This window comes from Egretta garzetta, unplaced genomic scaffold (genome assembly GCF_000687185.1).
Source record: "Egretta garzetta isolate BGI_Z169 unplaced genomic scaffold, ASM68718v1 scaffold40, whole genome shotgun sequence".
Taxonomy (NCBI): Eukaryota; Metazoa; Chordata; class Aves; order Pelecaniformes; family Ardeidae; genus Egretta; species Egretta garzetta.
This window is the reverse complement of record NW_009258484.1, coordinates 1,313,216-1,338,008: the sequence shown is the minus strand read 5'-3', so window position 1 is coordinate 1,338,008 and position 24,793 is coordinate 1,313,216. Positions and strand designations below refer to the sequence as shown.

At 39.0% G+C, this 24,793-nt stretch overlaps 2 protein-coding genes across 11 annotated transcripts in view; one reads left to right on the top strand and one right to left on the bottom strand.

The window, feature by feature from the left end:
- Window positions 1-232: 232 nt before the first annotated feature.
- On the top strand, window positions 233-9,713 carry EXOSC8 (exosome component 8; the record flags this gene model as incomplete). Its single annotated transcript, XM_035900668.1, has 10 exons — window positions 233-280; window positions 1,862-1,925; window positions 2,802-2,875; window positions 3,486-3,531; window positions 4,570-4,675; window positions 4,763-4,808; window positions 5,056-5,152; window positions 6,165-6,285; window positions 8,965-9,071; window positions 9,534-9,713. Coding segments are annotated over 10 exons (825 nt in total), but the record flags the coding sequence as incomplete, so codon positions are not given.
- A 294-nt stretch (window positions 9,714-10,007) lies between these two features.
- SUPT20H (SPT20 homolog, SAGA complex component) overlaps window positions 10,008-24,793 on the bottom strand; it is a 34,442-nt gene continuing 19,656 nt past the window's right edge. For 5 of the 10 annotated variants that reach the window (XM_009644688.2, XM_035900622.1, XM_035900644.1 and 2 more), the window contains 9 exons: window positions 24,619-24,651; window positions 23,208-23,325; window positions 21,497-21,605; window positions 21,104-21,262; window positions 19,058-19,370; window positions 17,829-17,983; window positions 15,387-15,442; window positions 11,718-11,823; window positions 10,008-10,205 (listed from right to left, as the gene is read on the bottom strand). In XM_009644688.2, coding sequence (XP_009642983.1) covers window positions 10,096-10,205; window positions 11,718-11,823; window positions 15,387-15,442; window positions 17,829-17,983; window positions 19,058-19,370; window positions 21,104-21,262; window positions 21,497-21,605; window positions 23,208-23,325; window positions 24,619-24,651 — 1,159 coding nt within the window. In that variant the 3' untranslated portion in view covers window positions 10,008-10,095. The remainder of the gene's footprint in view (window positions 10,206-11,717; window positions 11,824-15,386; window positions 15,443-17,828; window positions 17,984-19,057; window positions 19,371-21,103; window positions 21,263-21,496; window positions 21,606-23,207; window positions 23,326-24,618; window positions 24,652-24,793) is intronic. The other 5 variants (XM_035900619.1, XM_035900635.1, XM_035900626.1 and 2 more) reach the window with 4 other exon arrangements.

The following is a 24,793-nucleotide window of genomic DNA, read 5'->3' as shown; positions in this document are numbered from 1 at the left end:
CCCGGCGGCGCGGGGGGCTCCCCGCCCGGCTCCCCGCTGCGCACCCCAGCGCAGGAAAGCATCTTCTTCTCAGAGCGGCTTAGAGTCCCCCTGCCTTTCTGTGGCCATGTTGCTGAGCAGCTCTGCCAGTCGTCGTGGTTCTCGAATTATTTGTTGTTGTAGGGCAGTGCTTGCTTAGCTTTTTTTGCTCTCTCTTACCTGCTTGGCAGCTTGCCTCTGAACTTCTCTTTCTGTTTGTTCTAGGACAGTGGAACCACTGGAATACTATAGAAGATTTTTGGTGAGTAAAACACAATATGCGTGTATAAATTGCATGTAATCATTTTTTTCTTGCTTACTTCTGCTTTTCTAATTGATCTGCATGGAAGCCTGAGACTATATAATGGGAAAAAAAAACCCCAACCTCATTGAGCGGGGGAAAAATGGTTATAGAATCATAGAATGTTTAGGGTTGGAAGGGACCACTAGGGGTCATCTAGTCCAACCCCCCTGCAGTGAGCAGGGACACTGCTAACTAGATCAGGTTGCTCAGAGCCCCATCCAACCTGGCCTTGAATGTTTCCAGGGATGGGGCCTCCACTACCTCTCTGGGCAACCTGTGCCAGTGTTTTACCACCCTCATTGTAAAAAAATTTCTTCCTTACCTCTAGCCTGAACCTACCCTGTTCGAGTTTAAAACCATTTCCCCTTGTCCTGTCACAGCTGGCCCTACTAAAAAGACGTTCCCCATCTTTCCTATAGGCCCCCTTTAGGTACTGAAAGGCCGCAATCAGGTCTCCCCGTAGCCTTCTTTTCTCCAGACTGAACAAGCCCAACTCTCTCAGCCTGTCCTCATAGGAGAGGTGCTCCAGCCCTCGGATCATTTGTTGTACTCTTCAGAACTTGTTTGTCCATCTGTCTGTGGCAGTGATGCTGCAACAGGTTCTGTCCCTGTTCAACCCGATGGGTAAATGCTTCTGTCGGGCTCGAAAGGAATGCGAGTTAAATTTGACCAGGGTGGTGCTGCAGGTTTGTGTGTAGTACGAAATAATGTCAGACCAGGCTTTTAGATGCTACTAAAAATAAGTAACAGAGAATATCACTGCTAACCATGCTCACCGTAACTGTGAGGGAAAACCACTGAATTTTTGGTATATTAAATTGGGCTATTCATTGCTAAGGTAGTATCGACTCAGAAATGGGTCCAGTATTACTGAGGTCAGTTTTGGTTCTTGTTATTGAACCAAAAGTCTTTGCTTTTGAGAAGCTTGAAATTGTGATGAATCTCAGTTCAGATCTAACGTGATGCTGGATTGGTGCAATTTCTGACCTAAGGTTCAGATACTGTACAGCTTCTGACTGACAGTATTTCAATGTTGGGGTTTTTTTGGGGGGGGAATGTTTTCTGTGTGTGTGTGGTTTTTTGGTTTTTGTTTTTTTTTTTCTTTAGTTCACTCTAACATTAATTTTAAGACCTCCACTAGGTGGGGATGGGGGAGAGGAATTGCCTACAAAATCTAAAAATTGCAGACAGGTAGAAACTCTCATTTTAAGGTATCGGTGTTTTCATTCTTGGATGCTATTCTGAATCTAGCTCATAGTACTTACTCTTGTGACAATCAAGCTATTGTTATATTTATTTTCTAAATAAATTGTAATAAATTAAAAAAATACTTTTTTTGCGGGCCTGCAACAACAAACTACATATCAGTTGATGAAAAGCTGGCTAGAATGTGATTGAGTTTTCCCTAGTGTTTCTGTAACTGCATGTTTCTGCTAAAAAGAAGAGACTATTGTTTTATGTGAACCCATATAGCATCAATATCCGTGTGTTATTAAATAAAGTATGTTTTCTAACTTCAACGTTGTTATTTTTGCTCAGAAAGAGAACTGTCGACCTGATGGAAGGGAGTTAGGTGAATTCCGGGCAACCACTGTCAACATAGGCAAGTGCTTATTTGGAATAATAATAAGGGGGGGGTATTGTTAATCTCGGATTATAATAGTGACCCTGACGACTTACTAGTCCATTTTCTTGGTGCTTGCGTTTTCAACCAAGAGAGTGGAAGGATTTTTATTTATAGTTTCAACAAGCATTTAAAAAGAATCATAGAATCGTTTGGTTGGAAAAGACCTTTAAGCTCATCAAGCCCAGCAGTACCTGTCCACCACTAAACCATGTCCCTAAGCACCACATCTAGCTGTCTTTTAAATGCCTCCAGGGATGGGGACTCAATCACTTCCCCGGGCAGCCCGTTCCAGTGCCTGACAACCCTTTCAGTGAAGAAATTTTTCCTAATATCCGGACGCAACTTGAGGCCGTTTCCTCTCACACTGTTGCTTGTTGTTTGGGAGAAGAGACCAACAGACAGAGCCAGGCTGTTTTCATTGGTGCCCAGGGACAGGACACGAGACAGTGGGCACAAACTGAAACACGGGAGGTCACCTGTGAACATGAGGAGACGCTTTTTTACTGTGAGGGTGACCCGAGCACTGGCACAGGTTGCCCAGAGACGTTGTGGAGTCTCCATTCTTGGAGATACTCAGAAGCTGTCTGTATACAGTCCTGGGCAACCTGCTCTAGCTGGCCCTGCCTGAGCAGGGGGCTTGGACCAGGTGACCTACCTCCAGCCGTCCCTTCCAGCCGTTCTGTGTGGTTGACTGTTTAATAGATTCTGGTCCCACCCTAGATTCGTGGAGACTTTGCTTAGCCTGTGTTTAGTGTAAAATGATGGAAAGTAAGCACTTTGTGAAGGTGGATGTTAATTAAGGCCCTTTGAATAGACAAATAGGTTTTATTGAACAGCACTTTCTCTCTTCAGGTTCAATTACAACTGCAGATGGTTCTGCCCTGGTGAAGTTAGGAAATACTACGGTGATTTGTGGAGTTAAAGCGGTATGGTTGGCTTTTATTTTCGCTTAGCTGAACTTGTGAATTCATGTTTAGAATGAATCTCCTGCAGTTACAATAATGTGCCAGTCAGGCACAATTACAGTCTTTCACCCGAGTTACTTTCAGACGTGAAAGTTAATATATAATTTGTCTAATCCTACCTGTGTAGTCCGAGAATGTGTATTTCTGTGGTGTGTATTATATACAAAAATAAATTCTCTGTCATTTCTAGATAAAAGCTATGTAATTGAAGAGTTACTAAATATTGATCAATAAGTGCACTGGTAATTAGTTGGCTGGACTATAAAGTGCCTTGGAGCCTCAGCTTTACTGCTGGCCTGCCGTGAACTGTGAGACAAATCACTCCACGTCCCTGTGTTGAGTTTTTCCATAGGAAAAAATACAGGCAGGGACTGATTAAATACAGTTCTTGCAAACCTCATTGTAATGATAACTGGGAAGAAAATGACCTGACCTATTCTATTCATATATAGAACAGCTGGAAAGTCTATGATAACTGGGAAGAAAATGACCTGACCTATTCATATATGGAACAGCTGGAAAGTCCTTTTGTACAAAATTCAGCTCTTTGGTTTTGTCTTTTTTTCTCCAGGAACTTGCTGCACCTGCAGTAGATTCTGCTAATAAGGGATATATTGGTAAGCTTTTCAGTACGGACCTTACTCAGAGCTTGTATTGCTTCAGCTGAAAGTCTGTAATGATGGGACAGATTGAATGTCTTGTGAAGACTTCTTAAAAGAATGAGTTTGGGTAAAATTGTATTACTTTCCTTAAAATCAGTTTCCAAATTGACATATAGGGAGTGGTACGTCAGAAATTTCAGAATTCTCCCTGCTCTGCTTGTGAGCTTTCCATGTAAAGCTACCTTCTCATTGCGGATTCCAGGCCAGGCTGAAAACAGACCTGTAGCAGCAGGAGGTATGGATGTTAAGAGGGGGAAGGTAGTTTGTCTATAAAAGATTGTGGCAGGCAAGGTTGTGCAAAGGCACATGAACTTTTGCCAGTAGGCAAAAAATTTCACTCTTTATTAAAAACAGTGAAACAAAACCTGTTTATTTCTCGGAGAACTGTAGAAGTCCCAGGCGTACATCCTCAGTCCTGTCTGGAGTTTCTTTAGAAATGAAATAATTCCGTGGAACTGAGAGCTTAGACTAAACCCCCTTTTTATAAGGCATTTCCAAAGCATGTTGTTCTCGGTGAACTTGATTATGCTTAGGTTTTTTTTCACAAATGTTTATGCACGTATTTGCTTCAAGTCTAAAGCATCAGGTTTTAATGCTTGATGAAAAGCAGAAAGCATACCAGTAAAGTCAGGCAGTGGGATGAAAATGCTGTTGTTTCTTGATCTACTTAAGAATGCTTAACTTGTAAAGAAGAGTTTGTGTGGGGCCGTGATATTCTTAGCAGGATTGCAAACATAAAATGGTAGTTAGGAGTATGTGCTTCTCCAGGGAATACATAGTTTCTGGGTAGAGAATACGAGTTCTTCAATACAAACTCATGCATAACTCTATTTTTGAGGGGAGAAGTAGGAAGGCTTGATTGAAAAATTCTTGGTCTTGCCTTTCATTTCAAGTACATAAAATGGTATTAAGAGTGTGTATTGTCTTATTTCTTGTTTTGATATCCCGTTGCCTGCTTTCTTTGGTTTATGACCAATGATTCTTGCTACCTAGTTCCAAATGTAGAACTGCCATCCCTCTGTTCAATGAGGTTTCGCTCTGGACCACCTGGTGAAGAGGCTCAAGCAGCAAGCCAGTTCATTGCAGATGTGATCGAAAAGTAAGAATCATCGTAACGCATTTAAAACATAAACAACTCTGCAAGACGATTTTCTATTCCCTGGCTTACTCTCTCATTTTATTTTAGTTCACAGATAATAGCGAAAGAAGATCTGTGTATTGCAAATGGCAAGGTAAGTTGTATCTCAAAATGGAGATGGACATGCTAACAGGTTCGCGGTGTCGAGACGTTAAAGAAGGTATTTGGGGTTATAGGTTGTTGGGTTTGCTTTTTAGGCTTCATAGTTTGGTTTACATCTGAAGTGTAAAAATGGTATGATAGAAATGAGTATCTTTGTTCATGTGGCCGGCATTTTCTTAGATATCGCACAGTTTGCTTAGCTGCTGTAGTATCTCACATGTGCAAACCTTTTTTGATAGCTTGCTTGGGTGTTATACTGTGATATCATATGTCTGGACTACGATGGAAACATTTTGGATGCCAGCACCTTTGCTTTGTTAGCAGCATTAAAAAATGGTAAGTCTTCTCTAGAGCAAGAGACGCATTCTGATTAGCGTTGCGGAGAAATATGTTAGTTTTGAATGGAGATGAGTAGGTAGCTGGTTCACAATTCCTTAAGACTGCTTTTTTCCTGTCGTTTGAATGCTAAATTACTAAAACACAAAGTGGAAGTGATGGTAGGAATGCCATAGGTGTGTAACACCCGGGGAGTAGGATCTTTTCATATGTGTATTATTGCTGTCTTACAAAACTAACAGCTGCTCTGCCACGTGTTCTTCCATGTCAGAGATCTGAATCTTTCAGCAGTGGTTACAAACAACTTTAACGTCTAGATCAGTGTTACCTTGTTAATGTATTTTGCGGAGGCAGAATAAGTTGTTGGGGCCTTTGCTTATTTGTCACAACAGAGTATTCCTAGCTTAATGCCTTTGTGTAGTTTGAAAAAACTGTTTTCATGCATGCAACATAGGGATTAATGATTCACAGGCACGTGGGCTGTAAACGCATGTAGGAGGCAGTACAAAGGGAAGCTTACAGGAAGGCCGCCTTTTCCAACTCAAATTGCCTGCCTTCGCCTCTGAATTCTTTGCTCTTGATTTTCTTGTCTCCAACACTGTATGGGTAGTTAGAGCAAGAGCAATCTGAAGGTCAGATTGCATGGATTTGTATATGTCCAGTAGGCTTTTTGGGGAAAAGTACTTTTTGTTAAATATATGACTCTAAAGGTATTGTAATTGTATGGCATTTGGGAAGCAGAAGATGGCTTCTGTGTAAAGAAGAACGTTAGCTTGAGGAGAATACTTTCTCAAATGGGTCGTTCTAAGCTAAATGCTTTCCTCGAATTCAAGAAATTTTTTTTGTACAGAACACTGGTAATGTAGCCAAAACTCTATTCTGATCTGTTTTCAGTGGCTTACCAATATGGTAAAGGAACAGCTTCAGTATTTCAGTAGTCTTGGGCATCTCTAGGCCTACTAAACCCAGCAATGTTTAATATTATACCATTGTCATTTTTTCATCTTTTCAGTACAACTGCCGTCAGTTACTATAAACGAAGAAACTGGTTTATCAGAAGTTAATTTAAAACAGAAGAATCCTTTGATTATCAGAAAGCATCCAGTTGCCACATCATTTGCTATATTTGATGAGTAAGTTTTTAACTGCTTTGTACTTAAGCAGACAACTGTGTATGTAAAAGAAGTGAAAGACAGAGGACGCTACCAGTGATGTTTCTGCACGGTTTATGCGCTTCTGCTAGTGAAGAACGTGCAGTTCAGGCAGTGCTGTTTCATGCGGTCTTAAATCCACGGCCTCTCTTGTTGAGCTGCCCCGTTGTTCTGTGGTGTGAATGAGTATGCAGAACAAAATGAAGTCTGTCCAACTTCTTCCAGTGACTTAAAGCAGAACCGGTTCCCAACCTAAAAGATACGCTTAAAAGTGCGGGAATAGGAATTGTTTTATGTTTTTGCGGTATCTTTGAGATGAAAGCATGTTGCCAATGCAATGAATGTTTTAGAAGCCTATGTAAATGACTGATACAAAGGATGGTAGTTTTTGAACAGCTTATTCCAAGGATTTAGTCAAGAGAGGAAGTAAGAAGTAATGGTCCAGTTAGAACATCAGACCCTCTGGATAACTGAAAACATAATTACCCACGATGAAGTCTGACCCAGCACTCTTAAACTAGTTATTCATGTAGGTAAAGAATCTGATGGCGAGAATTCAAAATAATCACATCTGGTAGCTTGACTCCTCACCTGTTCACTGGCTCTTCATTAGTCCAAGTATGTTAAGGATGTGTTCTGCTGCTGTTCGTAAGAAATGCAGTTATTTGTGGTGGTATCCCTTTGAGAAGTAGAAAATGACAGATAAGATGATGCTCCCTGTGCTATGAATCTGGTTTAAGATTTAGGCACATTTAGAGACGTCGGGGAGCTATGGCACATTAATCGCAGACCATTTCATTCAAATATGAGATGGGGTGGGGGGAACACTGAACTCAAATGTTGACCCAGTGATTACCAAAATGAATCAAAGCAGGAAGTTATTGGTACTTTAGAGTGCTTCTGTTAATTGCTTTAATACCAGTTCTCGTGGGTCTGAAGTTTGATGTAGACCGAGTTTAGATTGCATGGTGGGCAGACCCTTGTCGGTAGGTTGTTATTTGCACACAAATCACACTTACTGACCAGCAGACAAAAAAGAGCTGCCTTTGGACGAAAGCTTTCAGTGACAGCCTGATGGGCTTTGTTCCCTTCACTGAAACCGACTGCTGCATCGGACAAGTTACTTAAGTCTGACTTGAGATCCTAAAACTAAATATTGAGGGGGTGCATGCTTGTGTGTGCCTGTGTCGTGTGGGGTTTTTGTGGGTTTTTTTAATTCCAGTTTATTAGTTTCTCTACAGCTGTTGATGCAGCCCTCTAAATGATACATACTCTGGCTTCCAGAGACACTTTTCTTCTGCGTAAAAGCCCTCCTTGAATAGATAAAACGTTTTGGGTGCTGGATAGCATGGCTGTGGGCGAGGAAGGCTGGTGCAGAGCCCTGTGCGGCTCCACGCCTGGCTCCCATGGAGTCAACCTGTGCATAAATAATAAATCCGATGGATCGAACTCTCTGTGTGCCAGGTCCCCGTGTTGTGCGAAGGGCTGGTGCTGTACAGCATGAGTGGGCGATAGAATAAAGCGCTATTTTTGAGTAGCATAGCTATGGGCTGATGTTTCCTTTACGCTATTGCTATTAAGTGGCAATCTGAAACTGTCGGTGAAGTTTTAAATTACCCAGAAAACCTTTAACTTATCTATTGCATATGAGTTCAAATTGAAAAATTGTTACCCTTCCATCTATTTTGTGTAATCAACTCCTACAGCCTTGCTCTACTGACTTCCCCCTCCTCAAACTGATCATAAACATCACTTAGCATAGGTGTACTCCGGCTGCTAAATTGAGTTTGATTATATCAATACTAAATTTTAGTTTAACAATGTAAACTGAGGCTTCATGCAAACTTCAGCTGAAGTCTTTGCTGATGTGATGCCTGCTCTTCAGCCAAATGTTTGTAATGGTAGTGATTTTTTTAAATTTTATTTTTTAAAGAAACTGAGGCTGAACAGTGGTTGGCTTTTTTTAAGTTCAAGTTTTTCTTGTGCAAAGTTGGCTTATAGTTTAGATCCTCTTTTTTCCATTGGTTTGCTCTGTTTTTAACTTTATCAGATGGTTCAAAAATACCAATATTTAATCTCTTTTAATGATCTGCATCATGCGATGTACAACAGCTTGTTTGGGCTGCCTTAATGAACCCAGTAAATCCATGTTTGAACTATTCCCTGTCTGAGTGGTGTTGGAGTTCTCTGACAAGAAATTGAGAACTCCTTTGGTGAATTTACCATTGGAAATAAGTTTTGCCTTGAAGTCGAGTAGAGATCAGTGCAGCCGACACCTAAAGCCAATGCCCTTTTCTTTGCGTAACTATGCAGTATGCGACTGCGTATTGCACATGGCAGTTTAATGGCATTCTTCTGCCAATACACGAGTGTCACAAACCTATGGAACTTGGGCACAAAGCTGTATTTTCAACAGCGGGTATTTTAGCAGACATACGCACGCGAATATGTGGAATCTCCCCCTTCATTATTTTTTTGTTTTTTCTTTTTTTAAATTGGTGCATCTTGTTAAGAAAACAAATAAGCCCGAGCGCTAAATCCACCTACAAGTATTTTGTAAGACTACAGTAAAAATGAATGTTAGTTACGTGTGCTTTGTAATAATGTTAATGGAGCAGCACTTGCTAACGAACACCTCTGCGTGTGTTCTTCTTTCACAAGCACGTTGCTCATTGTTGATCCAACTGCTGAAGAAGAAGACTTGGCCACTGGAACAGTAACTATTGTAACTGATGATGAAGGCAGACTGTGTTCCGTCCACAAACCAGGTACTTCCAAGTTTGTTACGCAGGAACCTACAGAGATTATAATTTTTCCTGACCTAGTGTTATCTACCTGCTTTCCTTTGTAAAATGTGGGTGCTTCATGGTAACCAGCTGTATGCTTGAGTACGTGTTTAGATGACTTGCTCTTGAAATTCATTTTGAGAAGGGTGACATGACTGAAGCTGTAGGTACCTTCCAGCTGAACGACCTATCCCGAGTTCAAAAAGAAGTCACAGCTTGACCTGCACGTGGCCAAGGACAGATTTTGAGCAGTCCCCTGTTACACCTCCAGTTTGCCTCTGTTTTCTTTGCTTGAGGGTAGAGTTGGGGAAGCTGTATGCTCCCTGGGTGAAGGTGGCCACGAGAATGATTGTGTTACTTAATACTCCCCTGTGGAAAACACGTTTAGAGATAACTTAACTGAAGCATAAGTAGAAAATCAAATTGTTCCCTTTCAATTTTTAGGTGGGAGTCCTCTTACAGGAGCCAAGCTTCAGGACTGTATCACCAGAGCAATTACAAGACACAAAGAAGTAAAGAAGCTGATAGACAAAGTAATAAAAAGTATAAAGCCCAAGTGAACAAAAGGAGAGATCTTTTCGAAAATGGATTTGTAAAAATTGTATTTGTTACAGTGTTCACAAACCTTTTATACTAAATAAACAAATACCAATACTACATTTACAAAGTTCATTTTCTCTAAAATGTTTTTCACCCTTATACTATGTACAATGCTGCCAAGTGGTAAAAAATACAAGATAGAACATTCTGTTAAAAAATTAAGTGACTTAAGGAAACCAGACCCTAGCTGCTTTACAGATGACATCTCCAAGGTCGTTTATTTCAGTGTCACGTCAAAAGTTCGTTTTCCACCAGTAATATAAAACACTGATTTATTTTTTAAGCTTTCTCCTTTTTAATCTGAAAACAAAACTCCCCTCTGAATCAATTTTTTTATGGGGGGCGGGGGGGAGTGGGGAAAGGCAAGTCTCAGGATTTCGGAGGGGTCGGTGTGCCTCGCTTCCTTTTACTTTTTGAGTGGCTGCCTGAATGCTGTTGATGACGCAGGTGAGCTGCTTGCGCCGCCGCTGCTGCTGCTGCTGCCATAGCCATTTGATGCTGCAAGAATCGCAACTGCTACCATGAAGAAAGGGGGAAAAAAAGCTTGTTAGTGTTGACGATAAAGCTGTGTTTCATGTCAGGAAGACTGACAGGAAGGGGGAGGAGGGTAATGAAAAGAAAAAAACCGAGGCAGCAGGGGGTTGACAAGGGGAACGGAACACACCACGTACTGGGGCAATGAGTACAGTCAAGCAGCACCAGTGGCACAGAAGCCGGCTGAGGGCGTATCTGACATTTTACACCTCTACTTGGACAGCTTTGTTTCTTTGCCCTTTTTCTCCATTACAGTAACTCAGCAACTTCAGTCAATGTTTGGGTTACATAGTACACTGTTAACGTACCTTCTCAGTGTATGCACTGTACGTGTTTGCTGTATGCATCACAAAGAGGAGACTGTGTGCTAAAAAAACATTAAAACATTTTCATAAAGCATCTGAAGGACAGAATGCTAAAGGAATGCTTTGCCAGAGCAGTTGCTTCTGCGTACTGACTGTAGCAGTGCTACATTTGAACTGGCAGGTGCTTACATTCATCCCATTTTGAAGCCCATGGGCACCTGGCAGAGCTGATTTAGGTATGTGCCACAAGCACTCCTTGAATGTTAACAAATCAGGAAGGTGGATGGCTTGAATGAATAAAAATAAATTCAGTGCTCCAAGCTGAGAGAACCACAGATTTCAAATGTTTCATGATATAGTTTGCCAAAATTCATAGGTTTTGCATTTGCGGGACCATAAAGACATCAGTTTAAAAAAAAAAGCCAAAGGGGCAAGATTTTGGGTTTTGGAGCCAAGAATTGTATTTTTAATTTTTTTTTAATTTCAGTTTTTAAACACAGTCAGGGTGAAGTTGCTGGATTACTTGTATCTGTTGCTGCTGCTGCTGCAAGGCTTGTTGTTGTTGCTGTTGCAAGGCAGAAGAGAGCTGGAGTCTCTGCTGAGGGAGGCTTTGCCCAGGTCTGTTCACGGCAGAGCCAAGCTGAGACAACACTAAGAAAGGAGAAGGGGAAAGCAGGCAGGTCAAAGAGGTCGGGTTGAGTTTGGCAGGGTCGGGCAAGGAAGACATAGGAAGAGAGTGTAACAGAAAAGGGGGATCAATAGAATTAGTTTCAGAGTCAAATCGGAAACAGCGCAGAATAAAGTACATGATATACACACTCTGTTAGTTAGAACATAATTAGATTATGAAGTGCTTGTGGAGGCACAAAGAGGTTTCTCGTACTGGATGTTAAGCACACAGTTGAAGAAACATTCCACAATGAAGTCTGGCATGGAAGTTCCCTGTATTTTCTTTTTGTATGAAGTGTGGCTTATTTTCGTGTCACATTATGAATTTACCATGCTTAACTGCCAAACAAAGCAGAAAAGTCCATGCTATGGAAGTTCACTATTTCTTATACGAGTCATGTGCTGATAACAGTAAATTTTTCTGATTTAATGTAAGACTTCTCCAAGACCAAACTTCATTTCAGTGTGAATTTATCAAGATACACACTTAACTACAAAAGGAGGCTCAGCAAGCACATACCTGTGGCTTGAGGTTGCATAAAATTCCCTACTCCAGTCAGGTTAATTACAGCAGCCTGTTGGGCAGATAATGCCTGATCTTGATTGGATGGACCTTGGTCAGACCCCTAGCAAAAATGAAAAGCTTGATCCTTATTACCAAACCTTGGTATCAACGAGTAAGTAAATAAAGCTAGTGTGAAGGCAAACTTTTGAAGTAGCACTTAAAAACATTTAATTCTACATCTTCCAGTGCGCGTAGATACAGGCTATAACATAGGCACTATTAAAGTAGAATGAACAGATGTTGAATGGCCTGTTAGCCAGCAGAAGTCCCATGTAGTTGTCAACTTCCCTGCAGTCAGCAGAGACTACAGTTTATGGCTGTGATCTTACCATGTTCCCTATCCCACTCCCAACCCCAAAGTCTTCAGGTGGCACCTGAAACCATCCATGTGCAAAGGTCCTAATCAATCAAAATGTGAAAAGCCTGAAACTTACATTCACCTGTTATTTCATAATAAACACAAACCCTGCTTTTAAAATTTGATTTTCAGAACAGGGTAGTTCTCACAGTAATCACTCAAATGGAATTAGTGGAGTCTGATCTAGGGTCTACTGAAGTCACAGGGTACTGAAACATGACCTTTTCTAGAACGTAAATTATGCATTGATTCATAAAGTGGGGAAATGAAGTATTATATATGCGATTCAAGCAAACTGCACAGCTTATCAGTCAGGGAAAAAAAAAAAAAAAAGCTTTTGAGCTGGTGCGTTTCCAGGAGTTGCAATGCTTCTTTAGAAAAAAAATTTGAAATAATGCCACTAAGATCTAGGTAAACTTCACCAGAAGACTGCACATTAAGAAGACATCATCATCATCTTGATGAAGAAGACCAAGAAAGACTTACAAAGTCATAGAACCAACATTTGGGGAAATGAGATGAGAAGTAATATATTCTGTTGGCAGCACGCAAAATTGTTGGTCTTTTTGGGCTTAGTTTTTTCCTTGGATTACAGCACTGTGAGCATGTACATTCTTGTCCTTAGGGAAAGCTAGGAAATCTGGAATTCCTAATAACTCATTTTAGCTCACGACCCTAGCCCTACTCTATAGCATGTGGTATGAGAGAAGATCCCTGGGGCAAGTTAGGCAATGCAGAGATTGATTCCCTCCAGAAGAACCTTCTGCCACAAGAAGGACTAGGCTTACATCTGCCTTTTTGTAAATGCCCCTGAAGTTCAATGTCTAGAAAATAAAACGCAATAGTACGAGCTTGCATGAATTTTTTTTTCAGTAATTCAATCAGTAACTGACATTTGGATTCTGAGAATAAATCTGAATGTGTCCCATTAACCTGTACCACATTCCAGAAAAAGGCCTGTGACAGAGGAGACTATACACCATAAAAACATTTTAAAGAGGCATATTATTTATGAACAGTCTACAGTAGCACAAGCAAAATTATGACAAACTTGAGTATCCAGCAGAGACTATTTGGTAAATGGAAGTCTTGCATGTCTGTTAAAGAACACAAAAGCAGAGCAGCTAGTTTTCCCAAATTGCTGCATTAGTGCTGCTAAGTTTTTTAGGCACAGGTAGAACCAACCACTCAAAATTTGTTGTTTTTGAGACGAGACAGACAGGTCTCTGTCAAGACTTTAGACTTCTTCAGTGATCGAAGCATTTAACACTAATTATGGGCAGCAGTAGAGCAAGCGTCTTCAGACGACACCTTTAGAGCCAACTGATACTTTCTCTGGTGCAAAGAGAACAGCTCTGTTGAACAACTGCAGTGAGGACCGTAAGCCAACTCTGAGCAGTGTAAGAAGTTTTAGCTACTCCAGCAATCCTGATCGTGTTTCTTCTCTGTTCATCTGATGTGTTGCTAGTTATGATAAACAGGACAACACTACGCTGATTTTACACCGCTTGTACAGTGGGCTGGCTCTCTTCATGCTAGAGAAAGACAGTGCTTAGCCAGTTGTTTTGTTATGGCTCTTCTATACGGGATATAAATGAAGGAGTATAACCCAGCTCCAGCCATGGCCACAAAGCCACTGCAGTCTTTGCAGTTTGAGGTTTTGAAGCAAGTCCTTCCTCCCCCTCTGTACTCATTTACTGGTGGAGATGGGGAGAATAGGAGAAACTGTTTCGTCATGCACCCCAGACTGAGGGCTGTTAGCACACACCTGCTCTCCCCATTGCTGAGAGCTACAGGTTGTAGGCTGCTGAGATTGTTGGTGTGGAGAGAACTGTGACAGCTGCTGCTGCTGGAGTGGGTTAAAAATCAGTGAACTGCCTGGAAGTTATTAAAGATTATAAATAAAAGGCAGAATTCAATCACACAGCTGAGTTTCCCACTATCCTAGGATGAACATGACATTGGTAATGATGTACACCTGGGGGAGGTTTGTTTTTGGCTTGGTTTTTTTTATTTTTTAATCCTTTAAAATGAATCAGTTTTCCATTGCTGCTGTTTGTGTAAAAGCCTTATGCTCAGAAGACAAACCTGCACTTAATTATAGCAAGATATTTCCATAGAAGAATACATTTTTATTATTCTAATTAAAAAAGTAGAGATTGTATTGATACTGGAAATGTAAAGGCTAGTCCTCAGAAGCACTACATATTATTTTCACTTTCAGAATATTCCACTGAATTCTAATAGATGCTTCCAATCAATAGACCGTGAGGTCAGATGCAAAAAAACCATGTTGAAGTGAAACAGTCTTGATCCCTCTCCCTTGCCCCAGCTTTAATTGCACTGATTTCAGTCAAATTATTCTTGGCTTATACAAGTGGCAGAGGTAGCTTGAAAGGATGCACTTCAACATGGAATCACACAAGCATTAAATTGTATAGAAGAGCTTTACTCTGGCATAATGGCCTCCTGTGCCTGCCCTTTTCCATGTTTCTGGAGTGTGTACAGGAGTGGGAGGAGGAAGTTACAGAGCTATGGCTCATCTTTTACTGGTATTAATTTTTTGAAGCATGGTGCAACATTTGTGGAACACTGAAGCTGCACTTCTGCACCTGTAACTTGCAGCTGACTTCAAGATCCAGGAACTACACCCTGATCCACAAACACTCCCTGTTCCGCTTTTAAATGGAGGTCTGACATTAATAAGCAACTTTTGCTCACGTTCGTATGTATGCTTAGTGGAAAGGGAACAGTTACAGACCTTCTAAACTCTGTCTTACACAAACTGCTATTTCTGTTGAAAGAAGCGCTTTAAAGCTATTGCTACCTGTGCATGTTCAGCTCAGCTTTTAGGCCTTGTATGTGTAACCCCTGAGTGATTCTACTGTACTGTTTTGTACTTTTAAAATAATTGAAACTTCAGTTTGAAGAATGATTTGCAGTAAAAGCTTAGCCAAATCCTGAAAACAGAAGATTGTATTTTAGGATTAATCTGAATTCAAATGTCAGCATTTTTAGATTGTTACTGAGAGCTAGCTGCTTTGTTGTGAGCTAAGAATATAGTTTCCACCTGGTATCTTTATGGAAGAAGCTTTTTCTTTTGTTTTAACTGTTTTAAATAAGGAATTAAAATTAGCGGTAAATAGTTTGCCTGACCAACCGGCTTCAAAGATGTCTGGAGGGGCAATGCAGTAAGCAGCACTAAACACGTCTCTAAAGAAAATTAAGAAATTATCATTATTATTGTGTCCAAGTATATCAATTACCTGAAGAAGATTTAAAGGCCGAAGATTTGATGCATTTTTCAAACCAAAGGGGCTGCCTGTTAAAGAAAACAGCTTTTTATTAGTAGGAAGCCTTTACTTAATTACATTATGTGTATTGCAATAATACACCTTTCCACTGGGACCATTTCTAAACATTTGGAAGTTGGAAAACTGTCAAGTTTAAATTTTATACCTAATACAATGCTGCATTTTCCGTAATGGTGGTAAGTTCTTAGTTATCCAGATTCAAACTTAAAGTCATCTGACTAAATGGAAAGAAAAACTGTACCACTACTAAACACTGCACCCCGTAACCTATAACCTGGTAATGCATTTACAGAAAGTTGAATGTGGTGAATATCGTAGCAGTTATTCTTCAGGGATTCTTCTGGCTTTAAAAAGTTTTACTGTTTGTACAGTAACTCCAGAAATGTCCAAGGGCTCAATGAAGTAACAGGCTCTCAGTTTCTCAAACATTAACAGAAAACAATCCCACCCAAAATTTTAGCAACTCCGCCCAGCCTCAAGGGCTTCTGGCAAATATCTGACTTGTAGAGCTTTTGGCATTATTCCACATGGCACTCTTTGAAGCTAAGCTAAAAAAAAAGATGTATATGTAGTACGCTATGAGTTGGGTATAGCACTGATACAAATGCTCCAGTAAAACAGCGGCTGTCAAACAGAACCCCCCAGAGGTCTGCCACCAACACAGCTCAGCGCACTACTCCTATCTGTTATGTGCACGACAGCGTAGCATGTAAAAATCTGTGACACCAAACTGGTAAAGGTTGATAGTGCTTGAAAGGACAGAACCAGAATTAAAAGTGATCCTAGGGAACTGAAGAAAGGGTCCAAAAATCAGTAACACTGAATTAAAAAAAGACAAATGAACAAGTACAAAATTGTAACTAGCTTTGTGTCTACACAGCAACAAAGGACATGGAGAAGTTACAGCAAGTCACAAACATATCCAAATCATCCATATCACAAACTACAGAACACACAAAAGAAAAGAACCTCTTCACACAGTTTACATTTATAAAACTCACTGTCACAAGATGTTGTAGATGCCAAAAATATAAATGGGTTCAAAAACCAATTAGATAAATCCACAGACTAGTAGTCTAGCAGAGGATTTTAAGCACAAAGATCCACGTGGTTAGCCTTCAGCTGAGAAAGTCTCAAAGCTGTAGATTGCCAGAAGAGGTACAGTCGTATACAGGGGATGTTTCAGTTCACGCTTTTGCCTCGTCTTAAACTCTCTCCTAAGTATCCTCTAATGGCGACTGTCAGAGACAGAATATAAACTGGACGGATTTTTGGCCTAAACCAGTAAAGCCATTCTTATGTTAATTTAATGCTGTTGCAAAAAATACAAATAAAAAATAGGCAGACCTCATTTGGGGAAATGTTAACAGGAATGTTGTGAAAGAGATGAGATGCATTTATTCTGCTGTGCTCCACAGTGGTAAATCAGCCAAGCTCAGGCTTGTGTCCAGTTTTGGTTATCACATTTTAAGAAGGATGTAAGCAAATTGGACAGTCTAGAAGAGAGTGACAGGATTATGAAAGGTTTGAAAAATACAACCTATCAGAAAGAGAAGACAAATGTGGGACGCGACAGCATGTTTGATACTTAGAAGGTAAAGAGAAAGGGTGAACAACTATTTTTCATGTCTGCAACAAACAGGAGAAAAAAAATAATTTAATTTGTTATTAAGGAGATGCACTGCAATTAGAAGGAAACATTTTGTACAGATAATGAACTACTCCAAACAGCCACTGAGGGAGACTGGAATCTTCTTTACTGACGGTATTTAAAGCCAGTTTAGATAAATATTGGTTCAGTATGGTTTAGACATATTTGACTCTGCTTCAGTGTAAGGGATGGGTATCTTGAAGTCTCTTCTATACTTCTGATTCCATGATCATACATTAGGGTTTTTATTTTGTTTTGTTTTCAGAAAAAATGAACTAAGAATTTAAATGCTGCTTCAATGAATATTGAGGCATGCAGACCTATATAGTCATATTTGAAGGCAATAAGGAACTAATTGATTGTCCTACTAGAATAAAGCAGCACCAGTGATAGAATAAAATGCCCTGCACATTTAAAAAGTGATGCCTCTTTCTAAGTTCAGTCATGCCTTTTTTTCTGGCAGTCATCATTATCAACACTGCGTTTGAATTTGGAGTTTATTTCAAACTTCCTACTAAGCATACCAAACAATTCAGGTTTAGAGTACTTTTTGCCAGTCTAACTCCTCAAAATCAATTTCAAACAATCACAATTTGAATGCAAAAATATCTATGCTGTTCCCAAGCTCCAGCCATCAAATACACAATCTATTCACACAATGGCCACTTCCGTCCATTGGTCTCGCAATATGTATTCACACTGTCCCTATCTGACAGGTGGCTTTTCAACTTATTCACACTAACCTGCTTGAGAGGCAGACTGCATTGCAGCGGGCAGCGCACTTGGTACCAGACCTCCTGATGGTAAAATGCCACTCAGATTTATACCTGCAGGGGCTATGGCACCAGTGTTGCACCCCAACATAGGGTTTGAACCACTCATCAGTGTCTGTGCTCCACTGTAGAAGAGGAAAGACAACACATCAAACCCCAGTGGTACAAGCAAATCTGAGTAACTAAATTTTTGCCCTCTGTCTCATGACAAGTAAATCAACAGTTTGCTGTAAATAGGATTATGGATAAAGCATCAAGGCAACTTAAAAAATTGTTTTGCCTAGGGTATAACAAAGAGTAAATCCATATCCTTGGTATATGCCATTTTTTTCTTTGGTATATTCTACGGAAAATAAAATACAAGTGGTCCTTTTGTTCTAGAAATACTGAAAGATCAACAGTCTTTAAAATGTTTGTACTATCATAACAAAAAGTTAAGGAACAGGTTTGCCTTTTCTTTTTGCACTATTAAAAAAATCTCTCATCAACAGTGATCAACTGCTGAACACCTTCAATGAGTAATTTAAGTGTCTGACACTTGCACTGATGCACACTATGTGTCTTGCACTGACCATCTTACACTGATCACAATTCCATTTAGTCTAAAAAGCAGATGTCGTTATACCACACAATCTATTCTTGATGGCAGCATTTATTTTTTTTTTTAAACCACAAAATGAGTTCTAAACATGAAAGAATGTTTAACCTCAATGTTTGATTAAATTGTTAGAAAACAGCTTTGTTGTTTTCTTGTATTTTACGTACAACCTTTCATTCATAGGTGCTTTAAGATCAAGTCTCTTTCCATTTTTCATTTAGTGGTCTGCATATGATATTCCACTTCCTCCCTGATTAATAAAAAAAGTTTTCAAACTTCAAGAGCAAAAGCTCAGAATCCACCTAAATTGAGGTTAAGCCTTATGGGATTCAACTATATGCATCCAAAAAGCAGACAGCACAATTTTCTTAATAGACTTGTTCGGTATTGCGATAGTAGATGCCTTGTATTTTAGAAATACAAACCATTTCTAGTGGCTCTTCACTTTATGATTACAAAGTGAATGACCTTTTTGTATTGCAGATCCTGAAAAATATCCATCCTAATGGATGCTGGACAGTCCTGTTCCTTTCCCTCTCCACTGCCCCACCAACCAACCCACCCAGGGCCAATTAAGAAACCATCATAACAAAAAACTTACCACACAGAGCCCACTACATTGATGAAGTTAAGTCCTGCAGGGTTTGCCATGACCTGGGTGGAGGTTGTTCCTGTAGTAATGGATGTTACCATGGTGGAAAGAGGAATGGTCATTACAGGCAGTGCCTGGCTCAGAGACATTTGCTGCTGAGCAAATGGGGTTAACAAAGTGGGCTGAGGGGTGAAGCCTGAATCTTGGGGAGTAGGGGTGGCAGAAGGGGTAATAGGAGTTGAGCTCTGGGCATCAGGAGGGTGTGGGGTCGATGAAGGGGTGTTGGTTGGAGTAGGAGTAGATGGTTTAGGAGTTCCAGACCCTGCTCATTGAGAAAAATAAAAAGTGCTAGTTCGTTATAAAAGGCCAGTCCTTTTTGTATAATAAGGTTAATGGAATCTTATTTAGCACTGACAATTTGTTCCATTTTTCAGACTGCAAGTGTTAATTTCTACACAACACGAGTGTTGCAGCACGCACTCATTGTTAAGGATGCAGTATAATCACACAGAAAGCCCACTCTCCACGCTTAACTCCTTAAGCCATACGCCAACTTGTATCCTCCATTAAGTCCTTCCACAATTTATCGTACATTAAGTCATAACTCCATTCAGAAATACTTAAATAAAAATAAAACAATTTCTTAGTGATCATTGTAACCTAGTTAATGTTTTTGTGCTAAAATGTTAAACATATAGTCTGTATGCACTGCCTGTACAATAGCATCGTGTTAAAAACATATCATGGAAAACAACAGATTCAACAAAGAACATACACTATTTCAATAACCATGGGGTTGTTCTAAATTTCATCAGATAGCTAAACTCCCCTTTGCCAAATTTTGATCAAAAAAATATTTTTTTAAGAACCAGAGGATAATACTGCATCTTTAAAAGTTACTGTGTAATTCCTTCTGCTTAAATTTAGCATGTACAGCTATAGTTGTTGTAGATGCAGTAAGCGCAGTTTATCAGTAGAAAAACAAAACCCCCCAAAAGCTTGAGGTGGATTTTTGCTTTTTTTTTTTTTTTAGCTTTCATGTCCTGCAGAAAGAAAGGAAATAAATGTGAATGTCCAGCTGTTGTGACCAGAGCCTTAAAGTAACAACTGTGTGCAGCAGATTTACACAATTCATACCACGAGTAAATATGCTAGAAAGAAAACTTTTGTAAGTTTTTTTTTTTCTTTGTGCAAAACAAGAAGGCAGAAAAGTTACACCTTTTGAGCTATGCAGATTTAAAATTATTTAATGCAAAAAAAGTATTATAGTACTGTGCAGGATACTGGAATGTGCAGTATACAATTATTCATAAAAACTGAAAAACTGCATCTATGATTTCTCTTTGTACAAATCTGTTCACGAAATGTCTCAAGACGCATACATATTTTAAAAAACGTTTATGATCTATAGCTATGATTACAGTGATCCTGTCAGTGTTAGTGAAAATGCTTAAACTAGGATGTCACTTATTGAAATTTACATTTTAACACCTGAGAATATGGTGCTATCATCAGCAGCATCACCACCACACTTGCAATCAGCAATGATTTGTAAAACAGTGTAGGAGTGTTTTAAAAAATCATCTTATCGTTTATTGTATCACCACCTTGGGACTGATCAGATTATATACATACACAGAGATACAACTGCACCAGCTCCTATAACATTTAAAAAACCAGATGCTTAAATTATGTAAAGGCAAACTGATCTAACATACTGTTTTTACACTGGAGGAAAAAAATCTACACTTTGGAATCTTATCTCATCACATCATCTACCAGCCTTTCATAAATGAGGAGATCATACTAATCGCATAAAATGTATTAAAACGTATACACAGAGGGTGCATACATATATACAGAAAAAACGAACACAGTTACAATAAACATAAAATACATACAGTGAACAAGAGACCTGCCTAAAGCTGCACAACTTACACAATTTAGGGTACACTGTACACTTAAGTTTCATCATTCCACAGGTTAAGTAGTTTATCTCAGGAAGCATATATGCAAAAGCCTAAGATTTAATGGAGAATTTAGGTCGTGACTCACTTTGTGAAGAGCTCGCAGGAGACATGGCAGCTGGAGAGAGCATGCTAACTTGATTAAGATCCATAGATTGTTTCCGAGAAAGACCAGGAGGCTTAGAAGGAGGAGGAGGAGTTGGGGATTTTAGATGGCCGCTTGACTGTTGTGGACTAAAAATATTACCTGAAAAAGCATAATTAAAGTACATTACTGCTCTCTGAGTACATGTTAACTCGAGTATTTGTTAGGATACAATTTTGTGAACAATATAATCAGAAATCAACAAAATGATGCTCTTTTCATGGAAAAGATACTGATTTTTTTTTTTTTAATTAAGTCTTTACTAGAGGGATATCATGTCATTTTACAATAGGCAGAACACATAGAAAGGAGACGCTGAAGTCAATAAATAATTACCTGAAGAGCTACTTCCTGAACTTGAAGGTAATTTGATGGGAGGAGGTCGGTGTTTTACACCTTTCCCCAATACTGAAGACTGAACAGAGCCTGATATACTTTCTGGCTGCTAGGAGGAAAGAGAAATTAACACTACCACAGCAATAATGTGAGCTTCCACATACTTGACAGAAAAGACAATTCAATTAATTTGAATTAGACTTCTCAAAACTGTGATGGAATTTCCTTCAAACATTTCAGATTTTTATTTATTCATTTAAAAAATATAGCCTATGACCAACTCTCTTTGGATAAAATGCTTACCCCATCAAGAAGCAGCTTGAAAGTGACAGTAAAATTTAAACTGTCAAAAACCCCCCAAAATTCTGAAAATCATTCTTAGCAACTTTTCACAAATGCAAAAGCGAGAGATGCATTTTAAATAAAAGGACAATTTGGATTTACTTGAAAAATTACATCATTTCATTCGTTCACCATCTCTATACATCTGCCATTTCCAAACAACAAGGATTCAGACAACATGATCAGATTTCCGGATTCTGGGAGTAGGAATTTAAATAAATCCAGGAAAATCCCATTGACTTCAGTGGGATCAGAACTTTACTACTCTTTTCAGAGGAAAGGTGCTCCCCTTCTGTTTGTTCTTATAGCCTACTTCTCAGGCAGTCTGAACATAAATTAACTTCAGCTAATCAAATCTGCAGTTCTCCGTCACTCACAACAGACCCTAAATCCATAATTCCAATAGCCAACACCGTCAAAAGATTCTACAGTGAAACACATTTACAGTTATAGTCTATATATTTTTACCTATAAAGCAGGTATCCTATAAATGAAAGTAGTGTCTAAACAAACATACAGTTAAAAAACTGCTGAAACTTGAAAATGAGGCTCTCTGTACACTCATGCTCCTTTCTGCAACTGCTGGTCTCTGCATGCTGTTCTGACTGCCACCAGAAGAAGGACCTCTTTCACAGCAACTTGTTGCAGTTTAAAAGCAGGTATTCACGGGAAAGATGTAGCAAAGGAAATAGCCAAAGGGATACAAAATTCATTTACTGGTTGGAACCTAAATTCCATTCACCACTCCAGTACTGAATCAGGCCAAGAAAGCCAGAAGCAGCAACTCAAACACAAGGCAGTGCCAACAGGCATGAGAATTTGGGAATGCAGGGATTTCTACTGGATGTGTGCATACGAACATATGCACTTTAAAGTCTTTGGTGTTGGTTTGGATTTTTTTTTTTGCCTTTTTTTTTTTTTTAATTTTAAGTTTTCATCTTTAAAATAAAGAGAAAACAATTTTAATAATTTCTAAAGGTAAAAGAAAAGTTCAGCTACAAGGTCTGCTTCTGTGCTTACTGAACTGTAACATAAAACGTATAGCTGCATTTTACTATACTGCTCTGTGAAAGGTTGATCTGAACAGGGGAAAATGCTACAACAAAACCTTGGAGCTAACTATACTATACACGGCTAAGAAAAAAAAATTACATGGTTAAAAACCACAATATTTGAACAGTGAAAACAAAAGTGCTTTCCTCTAACTTTTCCAATATACTCACTCTGAATGATTACGGCAATAAAGTATTTAAAAATCCATTCAGAAAGAACTTTTTAGGTTAGTTTACTTTTAAATGTGGATAGCAAAAATTATTCTAATTCAATAATCAAGTGCAAATAAAAGAAATTTATGGCTTGAAAAACTCACTTCCATTTCCTTTCCTGGAGAAAGATGACTAAGATTGACTGATCCACCTGAATTATGAAACACTTTCACAGGACATTTAGCTTCATTTTGTACTAACTCCTGATACTGGTTCACCACTCTGAAACAAATGAGGGCATAAAAAAATTAACAACTTCGAACTTCTGAAGTAGATTTGTATATGTAAACATGTAATTGTATATGTTATGTAGCCATATTTTATTTATTTTATACATAAGTATATATTATTTAAGTATGTATCTATATAAAAACAGATGCACATAGATAAAACATATCTATATCTCTATATATCTTTCTACTTCATGCTCCTGCTCTCTTTTCTTAAATTTATCCCGTTTTAACTTTCCTTTAATCGCTGTTGTCTTTCCCTCCTCCTCCTCTACTGCTTCTTCTTGTCCTAGTCCCTGAAACCCAACTGCTTATTCTGATTGAAGGATTTATGCAACCCAGCGGCAAATATGATCAGGAAAGCAATCCCAGTTAAAAACTGGACCCCTGTATTATGGTGGTTTTAGTTTTCAGCCAACCAATCGCCCAATTCAGCTTACAGCACAAACAGCAAAAGTCTCTATCAGCACAACAGAGACAGAAGAGAACATAAGCAAAGGGTTTCTTGATCAAAATTATCTATTAAAACAACAAACATTATTCTTGACTTTTGCCCAAATCAAGGACACACAAGAAGGGGGGGCATGGGGGGGCAAGAGCTATGGTATGCACATCACCTTGAGGTCTCCTACGAAGGCACAAAACCACAACTGGCTTTGACAGAGATTGTTTTTTAAAGGTTCTGTGCTCATATGCACAGACAGGTGTCTGTAATGTGATACACACTGACAAACATCTGAAGGAATGCCTCAGCTATCCCAGAATTGTTACTCATAATCATTCTACAACTAATGCATACTGAAAAGCTGTTTTGTTTCTTGCTTCTCTAAGAAAGCTGAATCAAGTAATATATAACACACAAAAATAAGTTGTATATATACAAGTCTTAGATTACACTTAAGAGTTCAAATGAACAATTTCCATGATTGCTAATCTACCATTACAAAATGTCAAGATGAAATTCCTGCTAAGTGCTCTCAGAATTTTATTATTGCCTGTGTAATCAAGAATAATTGTGCAAATAACTGTAGCAACATACTTGAAATTTAGGTAGTGGGACAAGCTGTATTCACGTATTTGCTTTCCTCTAGTCTTCCTTGCTTGTTACATACAAAAAATGCACACTGTATCCTACTTCTTGTTACGATTATTAATTCATCTTATTTTCCTCATCTGTTCTGCATCTGTTTCCATAACCACAACATTAGCAGTCATAATGGCTAAAAGGAACAAAATTCACTATTTGGCACAAAGCCAAATGGTTGTACATACTATATTAATTTACCTTTCGGCATCAGTCTTCGAACCAATAAGGAACCTGAAACACAAAATTTATAACATATTTTCAGCCATGAATTGGGCTAAAAGAATATGTTTTTATCATCACAAAACTTCGAACGAGTATCAGTGCTGCTCTTTTTTTAGACCTGCTGAAAATACAAGAGATACTGTATACATTT